This window comes from Chelmon rostratus, chromosome 7 (genome assembly GCF_017976325.1).
Source record: "Chelmon rostratus isolate fCheRos1 chromosome 7, fCheRos1.pri, whole genome shotgun sequence".
Lineage (NCBI taxonomy): Eukaryota > Metazoa > Chordata > Actinopteri > Chaetodontiformes > Chaetodontidae > Chelmon > Chelmon rostratus.
In genome coordinates, this window is record NC_055664.1 from 15,539,448 (window position 1) to 15,558,535 (window position 19,088).

Sequence of the window (19,088 nt, forward strand, 5' to 3'; positions counted from 1 at the left end):
GCAAAAATATATGCAACATATTGTTATACACTGAAATTTCATGCAAACAGTACACATTTAAGCTGCACTCTACAATGGTAGAGGTCTATTTTGTGGTTACCTAAGAAAGGCAAACAAACCAAAAAATAAAGACCTCTTTTGCTTCAACACAAACCAGATGAGACAAACACTAAGCAACACAACAGCCGAGTACTTCGCAGACTTCAAGTACATTTAAAGAAATGGTCAAAGATGAGAAAGAGGCTGGGTCAGCAATCAAAGCCAAAGAAATTCCAGGGACCACATCAAAGTGTGTGTGATCTCAGGTACTCTCTTACTCTATATAAGCAGACTAATACACATTTCTCAGAGGCACATAAAAGATGGAGGATAGGAGAATGCCTTACATATCAAATACCGAGAGGTACAAAAAAAAAGCTGCTACCTTGGCACCATGAAAGAGATGAAAGACTTTAGATATGTGCTGTGAGCTTGAAGCTCACAAAAAGTGAAAAGGGAAAGACAGGGAGTGTTTCATCTATACAAAGACGGGTCTCTCAGAAAAACAGAGTAGAGAAGAGGACAGTAGGAACCCATGAGGTGCAACCAGAGCCTCAGACCAGCCAAGTGCCTCAATGTTTCATCAATGGAATATAACAAGACAGTGTGCCCAGTCAAGACTTTAAACTTTGAGCCAACTTTTCTCTCAATCAAGTCGTTCATCAATCTCACCTTTGCACAGGCAAGTTTGCTCATCATGAGGTGGGGGTCTTCAAGTCTGTCATCATCATCATCGTCATAGCTGGGTGAGGGAGCACCCTCAGCCCCAAATGTGGGCCTGCAGGAGCCCCCACTGCTATCCTTGGGGTCCTTGGGGTCAAAAGGATCCACAACGATGGGCTCCGTACCCTTAATCTCACAGCGACAGAAGGGACATCCCGTTCCCTGACCCTCTGATTCCTGCAACACAGGCAGAGAGGCACAGCACACAGAGTACAGATGAAAGGAGGTTACGTGTTTGCATATGTTGATTACGTCTGCAGAGAAGAGCACTTTAACAGCGAGCTCTCCTCTCAACAAGCATGAGTTATGACACTTAACTTGGAGCAGCCAACCCACACAGAAACCCCTCCATCCACCCACATCTCCTACCTGCCAGGCAGTGAGACAGGAGGTGCACATGAGATGACCGCAGGGCTCGATCTTCACATCCTTGTCATTCTCGGCACAGATCTTACACAGCTGGAAAGTGGAGCCCATCTCACAGTACAGCTCATATTGCTCCTGAGGGGGGAAACAAATGAGACATCTATGAGCTCTCAGTGCCTCAACACAGAGTAACATCATACGGCAGTAACACCACCTGAGATCATTTCAAAAAAGAGCCTGGAAGGATCTGGAGCAGAGTTAAAATGTGGGGGCGTACTTTGAGTTTCGGTCCTGTGCTCAAGCAAAATTAGTCTGTTCATAAACACACTCAAACCCTGAGAAGATATCCAAGCCTGACAAGACAGAGACTGGTTAGCTTACACCAAGGTGGATATTATTGATCAATATCTCACAATATACAGTTATATATCTTGCTCATTCAACCCGTCCTTCAATGTGATGACAGTATGAAATAGTGCAGCACAGATGGGCTTTCTTATAACGCTCAACAACTGAGGAAGCCTGCAGTGACAAAGGACCAACTTGCTTTAAGTAAAACTATTATATTCAGAAATGCATCGCTTTATTTTCAACTAACTGAGCTCAAAAGGCATGTTCAACATAGTGTCTGACATTTTAATTGAGGAACAAAACACTGTTTCAGTGAGGATGATGACTCAGCATTAAAGACAAACTATCCAGTATTCAAATACAGCTATATATATTTGAATATACATAGTCAAATATACTGGTATTCAAATATACCTCTATTAGAACGTTCTACATGAACACTTAGTGCATTTTTTTTGTACCTTCAATGTCTTCAGCAGCTTACCTTACTTATCAAATATTAATGTCAGACAGAAAAAACTAAATTGGTTCGAATCTTTCCGTTAGTCAGCGACTTAACACTGACTAACTCAGTTCCTGTGTAGTGTTTTATCACATCTTCTACTTCTGCTTCCTTTTCATGCACTGCAATGTATCTGTGTCCACAAATAAAAAAATTTAAAGGTCAAAAGATTTTTTTTTAAATGCTGTAGACCAGAAAGAATGTATGAGACTCATGACTGAGGACGCAGCCCAAGAAGCACACTGCTCTGACCTGTGTGACTTTGATGTGGTCTTGAGGCGAAGGCTCACACAGTCCTGTCAGGTCTGGGTTTTGGGTCCGGCCATCAGGGAATAAATAGCTGGAGATGCAAAGGCACATAAAATTAGAAGGCATGCACAGAACTCCCCTTACAGTATCCTCGGGTATGTAGACAGCCATTTTCATTTCAAAGTTATCATCATCATTAGCTAATGTGATTATACTGCGTGTATACCTAACAGGCTGTGGTAATGAAAACATCTGTTCAGTCCATTCATTCAAACTGGAAATGTGTTTAATATCATCACAGAGTTGATGCATGTACAGCATGAGCCTATTTTACAATTATTATTTGATAAATGTTCTGTGTACAGGCTACTGTATAGGCTTCCCCAATCTAAAATCTGGATTTGATTACAGGTTGGGGCAGACCAACCGTTGCTTTCATTAAACAAAGAGATCAACGTTGGCATAAAAAGATGTGATTCACGCCAGCCAGCTAAACCACTGAGTGAGCTGCACATTAGAAACCAACAGTTCTTTTTTGGTTATGATAACACAGGAATGATGGGGAAAGGCAATATGATATGGCTGGATTGGTTTAGAGCTGAAAGGCAGATTCAGTGGTGGGTTTACACAGAGATGCATGCTTTGTGGCAGAGAAGAGGAATGAAAAAGGAGAAAGGCAGAAAAAGAGAAGCCCTGCATATGACAGGGAGCTTGACTTATGGATCGTTTATTAAAACTGCATCAAATGAAGACCCAGCTGCAGAGACACAGAGCAGAGGCCTCAATGAAACCCCCCAAGAAAATCACAGATTTAAGTGAGCCAAACAAAATGCCAGCAGACTTACAATCCTTCCCTGAAGCCATCAATGAGGGCCTGGAAGAGGGGTTTGTTGTGGGGAATGGTCTGGAGTATGTTTCCATCTGCTGTCACGTAGCCGATGGCCCACTGGCCCAACCGTGTACAGCTAAGTCGGAAGATGTAACTGAGGAGAGAGACAAGAGAAATAAGACATGCTGGAGTTGTGTCACTCCTTGTTAGACTAAAAAAAGAAAGTGATCAAATAGAGGAGGGTGCAAACAGTCTTTCACAACTGTGCACACTAAGACACATGTTCTTCAAGTGTGCATGTACTATATATATAATAAAATAAGTCCAAATGCAAATACGCTGAACTATGCATGGACATATTCTCTTGGCAACAGAACAGAACTTTAACTAATGTGCATGATTACCAAAAAAGGTCTGAACACACTTCACATGAAATACTGAAAAGATTAATTATCCAATTCAAACATAAACAAACACATTAAATACACAGTACATTACATAAAATGCAGTCAACATAAATGCTATATAGATCCACAGACAACAATCCAAAGACACATGATAGGCAAGCCATGCACAGTCCTGCCAATGATTTCACACTATTCCACTAATCTACAGGTGGACACCAACATATGCAGCCAAGTGCCAACACAAACTGCAAGCTAGTTAACATGGATGTAAACAATGTTGGATTTGAAATACAAAGCAAATATTTTATGAGAAATGTGCATTCAACACATTCGTTAGACCGCAACGATATACACAATGTGTGTTGGTGTGTAAAATGGACTGTAAATGGAACTTTTTTTATGTACAAGAAAACACCACAGGGCACCTTTGAGTAAGTGGACGCACCACCAACATCACCACCAGGGGCCTTGTCACCCCCTGCTATGCCAGCTGGTGCAACTGTTCAAAGTCAGGCAAACTGGTTTGTCTCATGGGCGCAAGCAGCTGTACTTAACCTATTCCAGAGTGGAAAAGTAGCGATGGCCGCACAAGCCTCGAAAGACCTGCAGCCCCTCCTCCCAATATGCAACATTTCCTGTCTGCTTGTTTCTTTGTACAAGTTGAGTTACTTGTATCAGGAAATGACCAAGTTCAAAATTAAGGGTATTGAATACCCGTACAAAGAGGCCCGTCTTTGTTAGTACTCTAGCTGCAGCATTCAGGCAAAGCTGTAGACCACTGGTATGCGACTGAGGTAGGCTGAGAAAGGGCATTACATTAATCCATCCAAGGCTGCATGTATTAAGAGTTCATGAGTTCCTAACGTCAAAGGATTGAGTTTGGAGATACTACACAAGTGGAAGAAAGTAGTCTTGGCCTCGATGTTTAGCTTAGAAGTGGAACAACTGCTGTACCCATTATACAAACAGAACGCTTGTGACTGTAAGCTGTAATTTATAGTTTCACATTGACCAATGACTGCTCGGATGTCAGTGTGGCTCTACACAAGCCAGGCCTAAACAGTGACATCAGCTTTCAGTGTACAATCAAGCCATTGATACTAGGTACCAGTGCCATGCTGCCCTGGATCCTTCACACACAAGCCCATACACACACTCGCAGGCAGGCAGGCAATAACTGGTATGTGAAACTGGCATCAAGACTGAACATGTGCCCTGTCCGTCTTTGTATTAATTTGCATTTATCCATGTGTGTTTGTGTGCAGAGCTATAGCATTAGTCACTTAAGTAACAATGATGATTTTATCTAACTGTACACACACTCACACACTAATTTATTTAGATCGCATTACAAGGTGTGTGTCTGTGTGCATGCAAATGTGTTTCTGCCTTACCTGCCAGGCTTGTGGATGAACTTCTGCAGCCGAGCTTTGACCTCATCGTAGGTGAGGAAGGCCATGTACCCCGGGTGAGTAACTGCCAAGCTGTTCCAGTTCCGCAGCAGGGACGACCATGGCTACACACACACACACACGCACGCACGCACGCACGCACGCACGCACGCACGCACGCACACATTCACACATTCACACATTCACACACACACACGAGAAAAAGAGAGAGTGACTCATCTGATGTGTGAGTGAATGGACACAGCAATAACAGTACGAGCAGAGTAATGGAGAAATATACCGCATCATGAATGACGCTAAAACAGCTGTTTAGTGAGCTTAAGTGTGATTTACAATGGGCATCTCAGCCTGGGTCAAGCTATGTAAAAAGGTCCTTTAAGCAGAATCTGCAACACTTATAACAGCATGCAACTCATTTGGCACCATCTGGAGGCACAGAATGAGGACGTTAAATGGACATGACCAGACTGCTTTCCATACTGTATATAAAGCAGGTAAAAGTCAACTTGACAGGTGCTAGCATCTCTGACTTTAAAGACTACATGACGCACACCAATTCAAGGCACCCTATCAATATCAGGTAAATACTTCAACAAATATAAAAGAATTCGTGCTACTCCATAGCTGATTGAGTGCAGTAGTGAGTAGGTGGTTCCGCAATTGCTCTCACCAGTCTGTCTGGTGTGTGAAAGGAAGTAGAATTAACACATACAGCACTGAGAATGAGCTGCAAAAGTCACAGCCATGGTTCAATATGTGCAATGGTTATTATGTAAAAACGCACTTGCTTTTATTAGGCTAAATCACACGGAGGGACTGTCCCGTCTCCCTGTGGCTTCACCGTATTTTTCCAAATGAAAAACTGATGGTTACTGACGGTTGGTTATTCATTCTTTTTATACACAGGAAGTGACAAGTCAAAACTCTGCTGGACTCATGTTATCTCGTCTCTCCTGAACCCTGAACCACTGTAATGTGATCGCAGACTGGCAGGGCTAGTAGACAAAAAGTGTGGTTTACTAACTTCATGTTACATTGCATCTACCAATTGTACATTTATGCTTCAGTTACACTTAACTTAGAAGAACAAGTTAACTTTTCACTATATATTGGTTAAAAATCACCAACACATGGCTCAGCCAAAAGACACTAAATGAAACATTTGAAAGGCATTTGATAGCAATAATAATAATAAAACAGCGTATCACCCCCAGTCTACTGCATATCAAGGACAGAGCTCAAAATGGCCACAGGCTCACTTCCTCTTCTGAGTTTGAGGACATTTAGAGGAGGGCTTTTTCTGTATGAGGGAGTGTCATAGGAAATGTCTGTAATCTGTTTAGGCTTCATTAAGCTGGTCTGTGCCTGCATACAAGTAGCAAGGGATAATGTCACTGAGGGAATAAACAACATACAATACTGCATATAAGATATGTGCAAAGGATTTTATATCATGTAAATAAAAACGCTGTGACTTAGGTTTACATATTATGCAGTATAAAAGTCAGTGGTACGGTGTTAATTACAATGTTGATACAGCACAACATGTTGTAGATAAACTCTGAAGATGTTGCCTGATAAACCCACCCTCCTCCTCTATCCTTTCTATTTCTTCTTTTTAAACGGCCCTCTTTTCTCCTGCTGCTTCATTCTACGCTGACAGGACAAGGAGTTTCTGAAGTGCTGTGCTGCACCTGCACCTACATAAATATACACTAAAAGAATCCAAAAAGCTGCCTTGTGTCTATAATTGCAAAATATAAATGGTTGGCTACATTTAGCCCTTTACCTCACCACAAGTCCCTGCGCATGAGCAGTATGTCAGTACTGTGGTCTATCAATTACAAAGTTGAGTCAGGGTTTGGCAAAGGAAAACAACTCATAAACTGACACTGTACCAACTCTCTACAGCCTGCAAGTGCATGCTTAGTTAGATTCCTATCCAGGGAATTATTCTGAAAATGTTCATTATTGCTGTTTATTATTCATCTAGCAGTAAGAAAGAACAACCCTAAGGCAGCACATCTAGTATAATGATGACTGTCCTTGAGAAGGATGTCAGTGTGACTCTATCTTTGGGGGGTCACAAAAAACAAAACAATGAAAAAAAACAAACACAGACCTGTCTGGGCAACAACAGACACCCCATGAAGAGGACAAAATCATTGCAAAACACAGTGGGGGGAAGTTTCAACTTCAATCCCGTCTGACAGTGTGAACGAGTCAGCAGGCATCCTGCTAACGAGTTCATTGAGTTAGCTGAAAAAAGATGTGTTACGTTAGTTTAAGTTCATTATGTGCTGCTCAAATGAGATTTGTTTCCTACACCAAGGCTAAGAGACTGCTACGAATTACCCTCTATCACTCTCTTCCTGTGTATATTTCTCCTCTCATTAACTCACAAGGCAAGGAGAAAGGTGCAGTGTTTGTGTGTGTGTTTGTGTGTGTGCTTCCTACCTGGAATAGCCTGGTGAAGATGTCAAACTCAAAGACAGAGATGTAGTCGTTGCAGGTGAGGTCTATGGTGGACTTGAGGGCCATGGCCTCTAGTCCGGAGCTGATGGGATGAAACTCATGGAGAGACTGACGGAACACCTTCCAAGGCACAATGGTCCTGTAACACACAAAACAAAACAGATGATAACACATCACCTTGTATAAACCCAATGACTAATGTAACTGACCGCATGTTGCCTTGTTGCATAACTTCTGTGCACGAAAGGTGAGGTGACAGCTTTGATTCTAATTTTGGCTTACTTGTCACTGGTGCCTGCATCTAATACACCACCACAACGTGTAAATACAGACGTGAACTGCACTTCCTGTGAAGAACTAGAATTCTAATGATTCATAGATGTTAAAGAGGAAATCTTATTTTGCACAAGCACAATTTTAGGACTCACAAATTGAGCTTTAAAGGTCATTGGTCGTGAATGCTAACCTGATGCGATCTTTTTAAGAGACAGCAGCCAGATGTACAAACACATACATTTCAATGCACTGAGACCAATGGTTGCAAAATACAGTACTTTCCCAAATCGCAGCCAAATTATCGGTGAGTTCCTGCTGAAGATGTCAGACATATAAACCATACAGCTATCTGATAATTGGGGGAAGTGAATGGGTGGTTATTGGTATTGGGAAAACCCAACTATTAAAATGCTTTTGTAGTTCCACCTGTCTGGATGATTTTGTACTGTCTACACTTTCTTACAATCTGACTTATCTGTCTTCACCTGGGGACTGATGAGCTGTGTGATCACATAGAACAGTGGTTCCAATCTTTTTTTCCTTTTCTATCATTGAGGAAATGACCAGGTGACATATTTCATGTATATTTCATATTATTCAATCCATTACAATAACAGTACAGAACGACTTGGACCACTGAGGCAACATTATACTTTGTCCATAAAGGTAATACAAAATTGGGCTCACTTGTCCCCAAAGGCGCGCCTCCAGAAGTCTGCAGCATCTGCCTTCGTGATGCGGAAGTTGTCACCCTGAAACAAACCATTGGGGAAGATGGCCTTCAGCTCAGCCAGCATGTGGCTGAAGATCAACGACAGCTTCGTGAGGTTCCGCCTACGGAGGTCAAGAGCAGAGGGGAGAGAGTGAGATTTCATGTCTTGATCAGTCCATATATGACAGTGAGAGAGGAACGTATTCGTATTATCTGTGCTCATTTTAAATTAAATGACCGAAAACATCCTGTGTACTGATGGGGGGTATCTGATGTATTCTGATCATGCTTAAGAACTTTGTGTTATTAATCACTGAAAACTACAAAACATAATGTTCTGCTAACATTTGTTAGTTTACATGATGATAAGGAAGAACCAACCTTTTTTTACTGTGTGTGAAATAGTGATTAACATTAAATGAAATATTCAAATGTGCATCAAACACGCAATTTCCTCTATAAACAGTAACCATACCATTCTTGTTGGATTAGCCATCTGTGACAATGCAAAAAATGCAGTGATGCGATGTGGCTTTCAAGTCAACTTCCTAAAAAAAAGCCTTGCACGCTAACATGTGTTTTATTAGATTTCTTCTTACTTTCACATGTTTTCCAAAACATTCAGTGAAGCAGAGGTGACAGTGAGATCAGAAAACAGCTAATTTGCCAATAAATACAGCAACATTCACTCTTGTATCGATGGTGGGTGATGAAGATATGTGAATCTAAATGTGCTGAAGGAACACATCAGCAAATAGAACGAGGGCTGTAGTTAAACATGGACTCCCTACAGCTCTCTCTTTGTGTGTGTTTTTGGACTACAAGCCTCTTCTCTCTTATGTTTGTTAGCCTGCATCTTCATTTCCTCCAGCAGGGAATTAGTCTTGACGCTAGTACCATATAACTGTCAGGGCTGATGTTCTCTAAAATAGATCACTTTAGTCGTGAAGCTTTGGGACAATGTTCAAGCTTCGTCTGTGACTAAAAAAAACTGTGTTCAGACTGACATCCAATCCAACAAATAGTTTATTCTCCCCGTATCGAGCTGATCAACATGACAAAGGAAGACAAATGTCCGGCTGTCAACAGTCACTGGCCACAAACATGACACATCAAGAAGTTGCAGAGGAAATTGTGATCCATAAATTGAGGTTTCCTGGCGATACACAATCATTTTCATTAAAAACAAAAAAAGAATAAAACAAACAGTTGAGAACAATGCATGTAGATCTGCAGCCACCACTGTTGGGTAAAATGATGGGTGATGGTGGTTTTACATTATTGTTCTTCTGGATGGTATTATCCTAGCCTTGGTGTGGAGAATTGTTGCACATTTTCAACAAGCAAGTGACTAGGTTTCATACTTGGTATACTGGTCAACTTCCCAGAGAAGAGAAAAACAAACAAACAAACAAACACGTGTGACAAGCTTGACGGTAACACTAAATTAGTTTGTTTCTTGTTTTTCCACAAGGCAAACTCAGTGACTCTTCAATTTAGTTCTGGCACACACGTGAGGAGGCAACGTGAATGCCTTGCCTCTTAAAAAAACATGAGCTTCAAATCTAGACTGTGCACTTCCATATGAATAATAGGTCGTAGTTTCTAAAATATGCAGTAAAAAGGACGGTAGTTGAGAGAGGAGGCTCGACAGTGGAAGTATTGGAGTAGGAAATTTTCCTCAAGGTCGGGTTTCTGCTTGGTGTTTTCTCCCACTGAGAATTGTCCTTAGCTGCTTCCACAATACAGGAATAGTCACAGGCCCAGGGAGACAACACAGCAGTGTTCACAGACACGCATGCACGCTCACAGAGTGACTTAGATGGGCATCCTAGTGTACAGCTCTGATTCTCCTTGCAAAAGCCTGGCCGACAAGCACAGAAGAGAGGAAAACATAAAGATGACAGAATAAGGAAGATGAGGAGAAGAGTATAATTGAAGCAGGCAAAAGTGAGAAGGGAGGGTCGCAAAAAAGGAGAGCGAAGCCGCACAATGTCACCCCATCACAGCATTAGAAGTGTTACACTGAGAAAGCCATGATTTATGAGGCAGCACAGAGGGAGATTGTGCTTGGCTGTCGGGCAGGCTGAATTGACATGCACAAGAGAGACAGCAATGAAAGCGTGGCTACACTGCAGCTGCTCCACACTACACTACACACCCTATGAGTGGAGAGCGAGGGGGGAGTGGAAAGAGTGAATGAGGAAGGAGGACAGTCACCGAAGATGGATGAATAAGATTAGTGTACGTTGAGAACCTGCCAAAATAGACCAGCGCTTGTTAGGATGACAGTTTACCTCAGAGGGAGCAGACAAGAATCCGAAAGAGAAAGTGCAATGCTCGCAAACTGCAATAAAGCGTCATATTTACAGCCTCTCAGCAGTAAATGATCCTCCAACAGTCAACACTCTTGTAGCTGGATGTCTGATCTGTTGAACTGCTCTGCCCACTTAAAATCTACAGCAGATTTGAAGCCAGATGCCAGCAACTGTATGTCTTTGAAGTCAGGGCAAGCCCTCATCAGTGATGCGATGTGGAAAATGAGACGTTCAACTACTCTCGGCATCTCCCTGAGGAGCTCATCACCATCGTGAATGTCTTCCCTTTCCAGTGTCATCTCAGGGAAGGCAGGCGTTTCTGGAAGTGCATCTGTGTGTTTTCCTCAGCAGCTATCATCTCAGTGGGAGGTCTCCTCTGTTTCTTCTGCCTCCTAACCCTACTGGCCTACTGAGCCTTGGAGCTGCAGTCTCTATCCATTCTCCTGTCAGCCTCTCTCTACCCTGCGCTTTCATCCAAGTTATAACAAACCCCCTCCTGCTCTACTTTCAACTACACGTAATCATATGAGGACAGTTATCCTCTTTCTAGTTTATGTGTGGAATTAATCTCTCCTCACTCAAAGTTTTCATTTCCATATCTAGGCTAGTTTACCGTCTTATGAATCCACTTACCCACTCCTCTCATCTCTGAACTTGAAACATTCATGGAGGCTACTTCAGAATTCCAGCTTAGAAATTCGTCTCTTCAAACCCACCATTAAAAATCATTTTTAATTCACCAGCAAATGATACTGATATGTCTGGAGATTTTGACTTGGGGTTTCTATGGTGATCAAATTTCACTTTCAATTACGGCTTTGGCTTCCAACAACTATGACAACAGGACAATGGAGATAAAATAATTACTGTGCTGCATTCCACACTGCCGCCATTGTTGCCAGAGGTTCTAAAAATGTGAATCTGTATAGCATTACACCACCCCTCCTTTTTTGTAGACAATTTCTCAATATTTGCAACATACATTTTAAACGACATTCTTGTTTATGATTTATGCCATTTTAACAGTGTTATGCTCGACAAAAGATATTTTTGAGTTCTCCCTTCTTCCATCTATGAAGTGCAGGACTTATCCACTGCTGTGAAAAACAAGCCCACAGGGAGTAAAAATGTGACAGCAAAAAACACCCAGAAAGTGCTTGGGGTTCAGTGGGTTATATGAGATTTATTTTTTTCTCTGTTCTTCAGCTGAAGTTCAAGGAAATCCTCTGTTAAAAAGACAGTCATTTTAAACAAGTTCAATAAATGCACAACGTTTTGAAAGTCTAATGTTGAGTAATCTTGTAAAAACTGACCACAATAATCGTGATTATGATTTTTGCCATTATTGAGCAGTCCTAGACGCAATATGCACTGAAATTTTGCAATCTGCAGCGGTTAAGCTTGGCTGCATTTCACATGTATAGAACAGACAATAGGGCAATCCATTTTAGGTCTGTCTAAAAATGTCTACGGGCAACAGTCAGTAAGCTGTAGCTCTGTGAGCAGCAACCATTTCCACTCAGTTCAGCCAATCAAACTGTGATCTAAAGATGAGTTGAATACAAAGGGAAATTTAGGGAAAAAATACAAACAGAGAGGCATTATTGCTGGGTGGGCCAAAGTGAGGTGAAGTGAGTTCAAATTTGTGCTTATCCCCAGATGCAGGACTGCATGAATGTACAGCAGATACTAGGGCAGTACAGCCTTAGCTAGCCACTGCCGCTAAAACCACTAAAAACATGGCTTTTAAAAAGACTGTTCTGTCTACCCTGTTGCTCAAAGCTTTTTCAGAGTTTTTAGAAAATGGGTTCACCTGGCATGTTAAAAATGGCTGGAGCCATGTATCAGTGCTGTGAGACTTTAGAACACAAATCAAAATCACTCAATCGCTTAAGGTGCAAAATGTCAGAAAACTGTGAGGGGAAAAAAGCCATGACAATTTCTCAGACCATAAGGTTACGTTTTCAAATATCTTGTTTTGTTTGACTGAGAGTCCAAAACCCAAAAAGACACAATGAGGAAAGCAGCAAATTATCACTGTGGGAAAGCAGTAAACTAGTAAATGATTGTTTGATTAGTTTTTCAGGGCTTTTATAGCACATATAAAAACCACGGTGATAAAACGGTTGAGTTTGATGCACGCAGGAGGAGCTGTTTAGGCAAAAGACAGAGCTACCATACCTGGAAGAGCACAGGAAGTTTCATATGAAATGACATACATAATTGCTCAGTCTAAAAATCCCCTAACATGTGACTGTGCACTTCGAGGCTTTTCTACACACATACCCTACTCACACAGTAAATGTACAGCCAACATCCGTATCGTATGTGTGACTCAGAGACTGAGAGAAAGAATGAATGTGAGAATGAACACTGGTCTGACTGGCATCAAGCTCACAGGGTGGCACAGCTGTCTCTGGCACGAGATTTGCACTGTGAATGAGACTTTGTTGAGTCTGTTTGTCTGTACGATAGAGAGTGCTTTACCATAGGCAGGGTGAATATTATTTTGAAACTCTAAGATATCCTTCAAATTTAGGTAGTCGGACAAGATTATATACATTTTAGCATCTCTCTGTCTCTCTCTGTCCATGTCCCTCTCCATCCTACAATAAAAGCTCTGTACTGTGTGTGTGTGTGTGTGTGTGTGTGTGTGTGTGTGTACTGGGCATTAGCCAGGGCTTCTACAACTGTTCCTGCTTTTTAAACTGCTGTGCCAACACAGACAATGCCGAGTCAGTGGCCTACAGACGTACGGGGAATGGTTTGCTGACCTACTCTGGATTGTCATATGTCTACAGTGTTTTCTTTTTCCGTCTCTCACTCATTCTTAACCACGACCACAGGAACAAGCTAAACCTTTTTTTTCTGAACACTAGGTTTTTGTCCACCATCCCCCCCTCATGCTATAGATTGACCTCTGACCTTGCAGCTGGCTGCTCCCTTCCTGTTTCCTGCTGGCTGTGATAAAGTAGCGCAGCTAGCCAGCAAGCACCGCACTGCGCTAATACACCACAGCACAGCCAGCAAGGGTCAGTCTTACAGAATGAGAGCCTGTCTGGATTGGCAAGAGTCACAAGTAGCTGTAATATCATCGTGCAGCTGTATTATCTTTTCTGCTCGAGGCTAAAAGGGAAAAGCACATCAAACACAAACTGAGCCCTGTAACAAAGCTACCAAAAGCTATTTACAACAATTTATAAGATGAACTAAGCTGGATCAGGACTAAGTACCTTGAGGGCAAGTATACTTCGAGACCAGCAAAATAAAAACCCATGTTCATTACCCTTTTGGACCACTACGGACATAATGGAAACCTGGATATATCAGAAGTCAATAAATTAATTGCAATAAATTCCATAACAGGCCTGCACAGCTCTGCTTGAACTACTTTCAGGAAACATGGACACCAGCTTAACCATCAGTCATATTTACACCTATAAACGTGATGTCTTCAAAAACATATGGACATTTTTCATCTCTTTTTGTCAATGGATCAGTTTTAAATATTGCAGAGAGGAATGATAAGAGATGAAACAGTCACAGTATGCCGATAAGATCAAGAGGAGCGTGTAAAAGGGCATCTACTCCAGGTGAGATCACACTTCCAACACGTCCGCACAGTAAGCGCCACTTTTTACTGTGCCACTGCAGTCATATGCAAAGCACTCACCCTGTGCCTGCCGTCACAGGCTCTGATCACAGACCTTACTCATGGTACAGTAGAGTTATTCCATCTGAATAGAAACATGGCATACGACGGATGCATATTATGAAGATAAATCAGAAACGACCAGCATTTCGCCCCAAAGCAAATTACTTCCCAGAGTCAGACCTGTCCTATCACTCCAGTGTCAACAACAAAAAAAAAGGAAAAGTACCGTAACACCCTTATTTGGTGATGCTCTGCAGATCATGCCCTTTTCAGTGTCCATCAGATCATGTTTAGGCGCATTCTTCTGTTAACAAGGAAGCAAGAAGGAAGAAATAAAGCTGTAGTTGGATGCACCTGTTTATATCATGGCACAAAGGGGAAAGGGAGCATCCGCTTTTGTAGGGCTAGTATTAATACTACTGTGTACTATCTACACTGAAAATAATAATGTGGTGAATGCTAATGCAAAAAATATACACAGGCTAGGAAAGGATGGATTATGTGTTTAAATGCTGAGTTACCATTTTGCTCTAGTCATCACTTTATAAATTTAACTCTCCGGAACTGGCTTTACTCCAGATCTCCATCAGGAAACAGCCATGACAACACACAACACACACACTACACTGCACTTAAGCAATGATCCAAACACACTTGACTGCTTCCTTACACATGCTCCTGAATAATAAAACCCGATATAACAGCTATGCACCTCTGCAAAATCCAGAACAATTTCTCCAAATATGCATTTATTTTTATTTCATCGCTCTTTCAAAGCTTTTATAACTGTAGTCATTCAAACAGGTTTAACCTCAGATTATTGTGAAGGAGAAAATTAAGATTGTAAAAAACAACAGCACTGTTTTAGCATAATCCTCTCTACACAGTTAAATAGCCATATCTCAGTGCATATCTGAGCTCTTCTCTATCTCTATGTGCATAAGCAGCAAGTGCTTGTTGTATCCTGCAGGGTAGAGAAGCTATGGGGTTGTGTCATGCTAATCACCATAATCTAATAGTGTGAGGACAACATGAGTCAGCTGCTCACTGATACTGAAGTGACATAAATAACCATGGTGTTCTGCTATTTGTGTGCATTTGCGTGTGTGTGTCCGTCTGGCCACAGAACCCCAAGCTACACGTGCAGGCACGAGTAACTAAAGCTGAAACACCTGCAGCTTCTGGACTGTGAGAGCTGCTTTTTCCATTCCCAGCACTGATAGCCATTTGGCTGCTAGGCTAATAACTAAAAGCTTCCCTTACTTCACTCCCAACTCCATCACAACCAGGCTAGCTAACTGCTAAGACTCCCCGCTGCAGTGGAACGAAGAGAGACAACGCGTTGTTTTTCTTAATTCATCTCGGTTAGTACAGAGAGATGAGCCAAAAGGCAGCACATTCAGTTTGACTCATAAGAGTGAATGCAGCAGAGAACAGCAGTGGTGTGGAAGAGCACTGTGGCTGGCTTCGATATGAGACCCAAACTCCAACAATGAGACACTGACAGTAAAACTGAGTTAAGACACATAAGTATTCACAAGGTCTAAACCTTGTTTAGTAAACCTGTGCAACATTAGGCTGAAGGTTTCAGGGCGATATTTTGTGGCGTTGGGTGAAAGTTTGAATTGGAGATTATAGGCTTCGATTCTTACTCATTTCTTTACTGGTGGAGTGCACACACCAACACCAGACGAGTAACTAGTGAAGAAAGAGTTATTTAGGAAAACAGATTGTTTCACTTCCGTGGGAAACAACACATTACCTATAGCACTTTTACCACTGTTTATTTAGACAGTGGAATAGCAGGGGACTGAGTCAAAAGAGTTCAGGTAAAATCCAATCCTAGACCAGCAGGGTAACACGTACAGCAGACCACAATGCAGGACTATCAGTTCAGTGTAGCATGTTTCAAACTGGAAGTTTAGTATCACACAACCATGACGTGTTTTTCTGGTTTTAAAGCTGTAGTGGGAGTAACTAAATCTTTCAACTAAACTAAGCCCTGCAGCTACTGATAAAAGAGGAATGAATGATATTCATGCAAACTTTCTCCTGTAATCAGTTTGATCTGACACCATTGTAAAGCACAGCTGCATTTCCTCATGGCTCCATCCAAAACTGCAAACACAGACCTTTCCCATACAATATCATCGCTGTCGTGATAAGATGGGTGGTCAGATATTCAAAGTCAGGAGCTGAGCTCTCAGACACAGACCTTTGTTTCACATGGATGTCAAGTAAGTTTACAGAAAATAGGAAGTCATGTTTTTGGACAGGGCTCTGTTGGTGATCCAAAATAGGAATGGGTGCAATTGACATTTGCAAATACCAGAGGTACTGCACCATACAATTACATGTTTTTCTCTCTGTAAAGGCTTGACTGCATCAATCACTGATGGAGCTGAGGCACTTTACTGTAAACAGCAGAATTAATTTAATGCTGTGGTCTTTTTTGTCTTGGATTGATAACATTAACAAAATCTGACCAGAGCAACAACCACAAATAAAAACTTTAAAACTAAGAATTATATCCAAAACACAAATGTACAGGTCAGGTGCTGTGACAAGTAGCAACAGCAGCCAGTATCTGTGTGGTGGCATGAGACACAACAGCACCAAGCACCTGTCCTGACCCCCTGAAAGACAGGTCTCATGCAAAGAGTGCTAGTTTCACAAATGCTGTATTTCAGATACATCAACACTCACATCTTTGTAACATAAAGAAACAAACAATACTGATGAATGCTTGGGGGTAGGCATGCCTGAATGTTTTATATAATTATCAATTTTGCACAAAAATATAATGGATTTAAACATTTTTGTTATGCTCTCAAATCTCTTTTTTTACACAGCAGGAGCTACTGAAACATTTATATAACAACTTAATGTTGTCACAATGGGTACAAAGAGATGGATCCTATCATTATTGAGTGAAAGGCTCTTCAGAGCACCTGCCATTGAAGCCTGAACAGTAGTTCAGCTGCAGAGAAGGCTGAATGGGTAGAAGCTGGAGGAAGTTGTTCCACCGACTATTGTAAAAATAGTCATGAAGCATGTCTGGAATGCATTTTTCTATTGTGCAAAGGACTGAAGCATTACACTGTCAGTAAAGAAAGGTAGGGATGATGGAAGCCAGTACAGAAAGAGAGGTAGCAGTGAAGTGCAGGGCTAAAAGATGTGTAGATTCAATTGTTAATAATAAACTGTGTGCTATTCGCACGGGACAAGCATTATCTGGGGACCTCTAGTAATTTGGAACAACTGCAGAGGTTGTCTGGATCTTAATCCTGTACGAATCCGCCATGTCCGTAATTTGTAAAGTAAAAATTCCATCGCAAATTACCTACCATATTTTGCCAAATACAGAGATCATGTGATGAATTAGTCCGAATCTCTGAATTATATAGTCTTCTGGGAAATACTAGTCATTATCAATTAATCTACCTATCATGGTCTTCATTAATTGATTAAACAAACATGTTTAGTTAATGTCAAATGTCATGAAATAGTCAAAATTGAGATCCCAATGTCTTTGTGTGGTCCGACCGACAGTCCAAAAGTCAAAGCTGTTCAGTTTACAGTTCTAGAAAACATAGAGAAGCAGCCAATTTTCATAAATCAGAGACCCCAATTAGAAAAACGATGATGTCAATGTGTACAACACTGGGCAGAGAGAGGCAACATCACATTAATACTGGCAGCTGCAAAGCTGAAATATGGCCAAACAGGCTGTTTTGCCCTTTTTTTGTTTTAAATGGCAGTGCCATTTGTTAATGTCTGCTTCGGACAAGGCTCTGAGCAAAGGTCTGAGAAACACCATCCTCAAATATTACAAACTCACAGTTCATTGTGATATCTCCAATATTAAAAGTTAGCTGATTTACCCTGTTAACATCACAAATTTTGTCAGGAGTGCTTACAGGGTTTTAAAATCTAGCCAATAAGCATATCACCTTTCACCAGCAACAAAGTTTGCAAAGTTTTTTTTTTTGATTACCTTCAGACTACCTACCTACCTACCAACCTAACTGAGCTGATTCGTTCGTTACTTACAATAAGTGGACTGCAGACGGACTGCAGATCTACATCAGCAAACAGAGACAATGCAGAAATATTAAAAAGTTCAACAACTGTGTCTCATTTGTTATCATCATTAAATTGCTGTTATTACATCAGCTCTATAAACATCACCATCGGCCATTTGAAACCCATGTTGGTTGATAACTAATTATCAGCCTCCAGGTGAATCATTTTGTGCAGTGTAGACTGTCCCACAGTGCAGTTGCATCACCCTGCAGCCTATAAGCCCACCACTTCCTGTGACCAGCTGGACCTATCAACGGTGGTCAGGATGCAATGGCAGCGTAGCCCAGGAAGATGATCAAACAGACTCACAGAAAGGTCAAAGCAGTATCCGGTTAGACCCATGGAGAAGGGGGGTTCTGAGGACACACTGATCAACCCATCTACAGTATTACTCTGCTCAGGGACAGCAGAATGTGTAATTTTAACATATAAGTTTCCTATCTGACCATAACTCAATTAATACACTAGCTGCAGACAACGCAGCTCTGTTAAAACCAAGAGGAAACTCAGAAAAGGGAAACACACTCATTTCTCAAAAAAGAACAATTAACCAAACCTAATTAGCTCAACTTTTCTTCAAGAGACCACAGCCATTCACTCACTTCTGTCACAACCTGCTAGCTTTTGGTTTTTGACCTGTGGCAACCCCGAGGCCAGAAAATGTCTCGTCTATGCTGCGCATAGGCAG

The 19,088-nt window shown here is 41.5% G+C and overlaps 1 protein-coding gene across 1 annotated transcript in view; it reads right to left on the reverse strand.

Moving 5' to 3' along the window:
• cbl (Cbl proto-oncogene, E3 ubiquitin protein ligase) overlaps nucleotides 1-19,088 on the reverse strand; it is a 39,386-nt gene that overhangs the window by 9,701 nt on the left and 10,597 nt on the right. The window contains exons 3-9 of the mRNA XM_041939961.1: nucleotides 8,317-8,463; nucleotides 7,336-7,492; nucleotides 4,861-4,982; nucleotides 3,076-3,213; nucleotides 2,234-2,321; nucleotides 1,132-1,263; nucleotides 712-939 (exon numbers count right to left, since the gene is read on the reverse strand). Of these exons, the coding sequence (XP_041795895.1) occupies nucleotides 712-939; nucleotides 1,132-1,263; nucleotides 2,234-2,321; nucleotides 3,076-3,213; nucleotides 4,861-4,982; nucleotides 7,336-7,492; nucleotides 8,317-8,463 (1,012 nt within the window). The remainder of the gene's footprint in view (nucleotides 1-711; nucleotides 940-1,131; nucleotides 1,264-2,233; nucleotides 2,322-3,075; nucleotides 3,214-4,860; nucleotides 4,983-7,335; nucleotides 7,493-8,316; nucleotides 8,464-19,088) is intronic.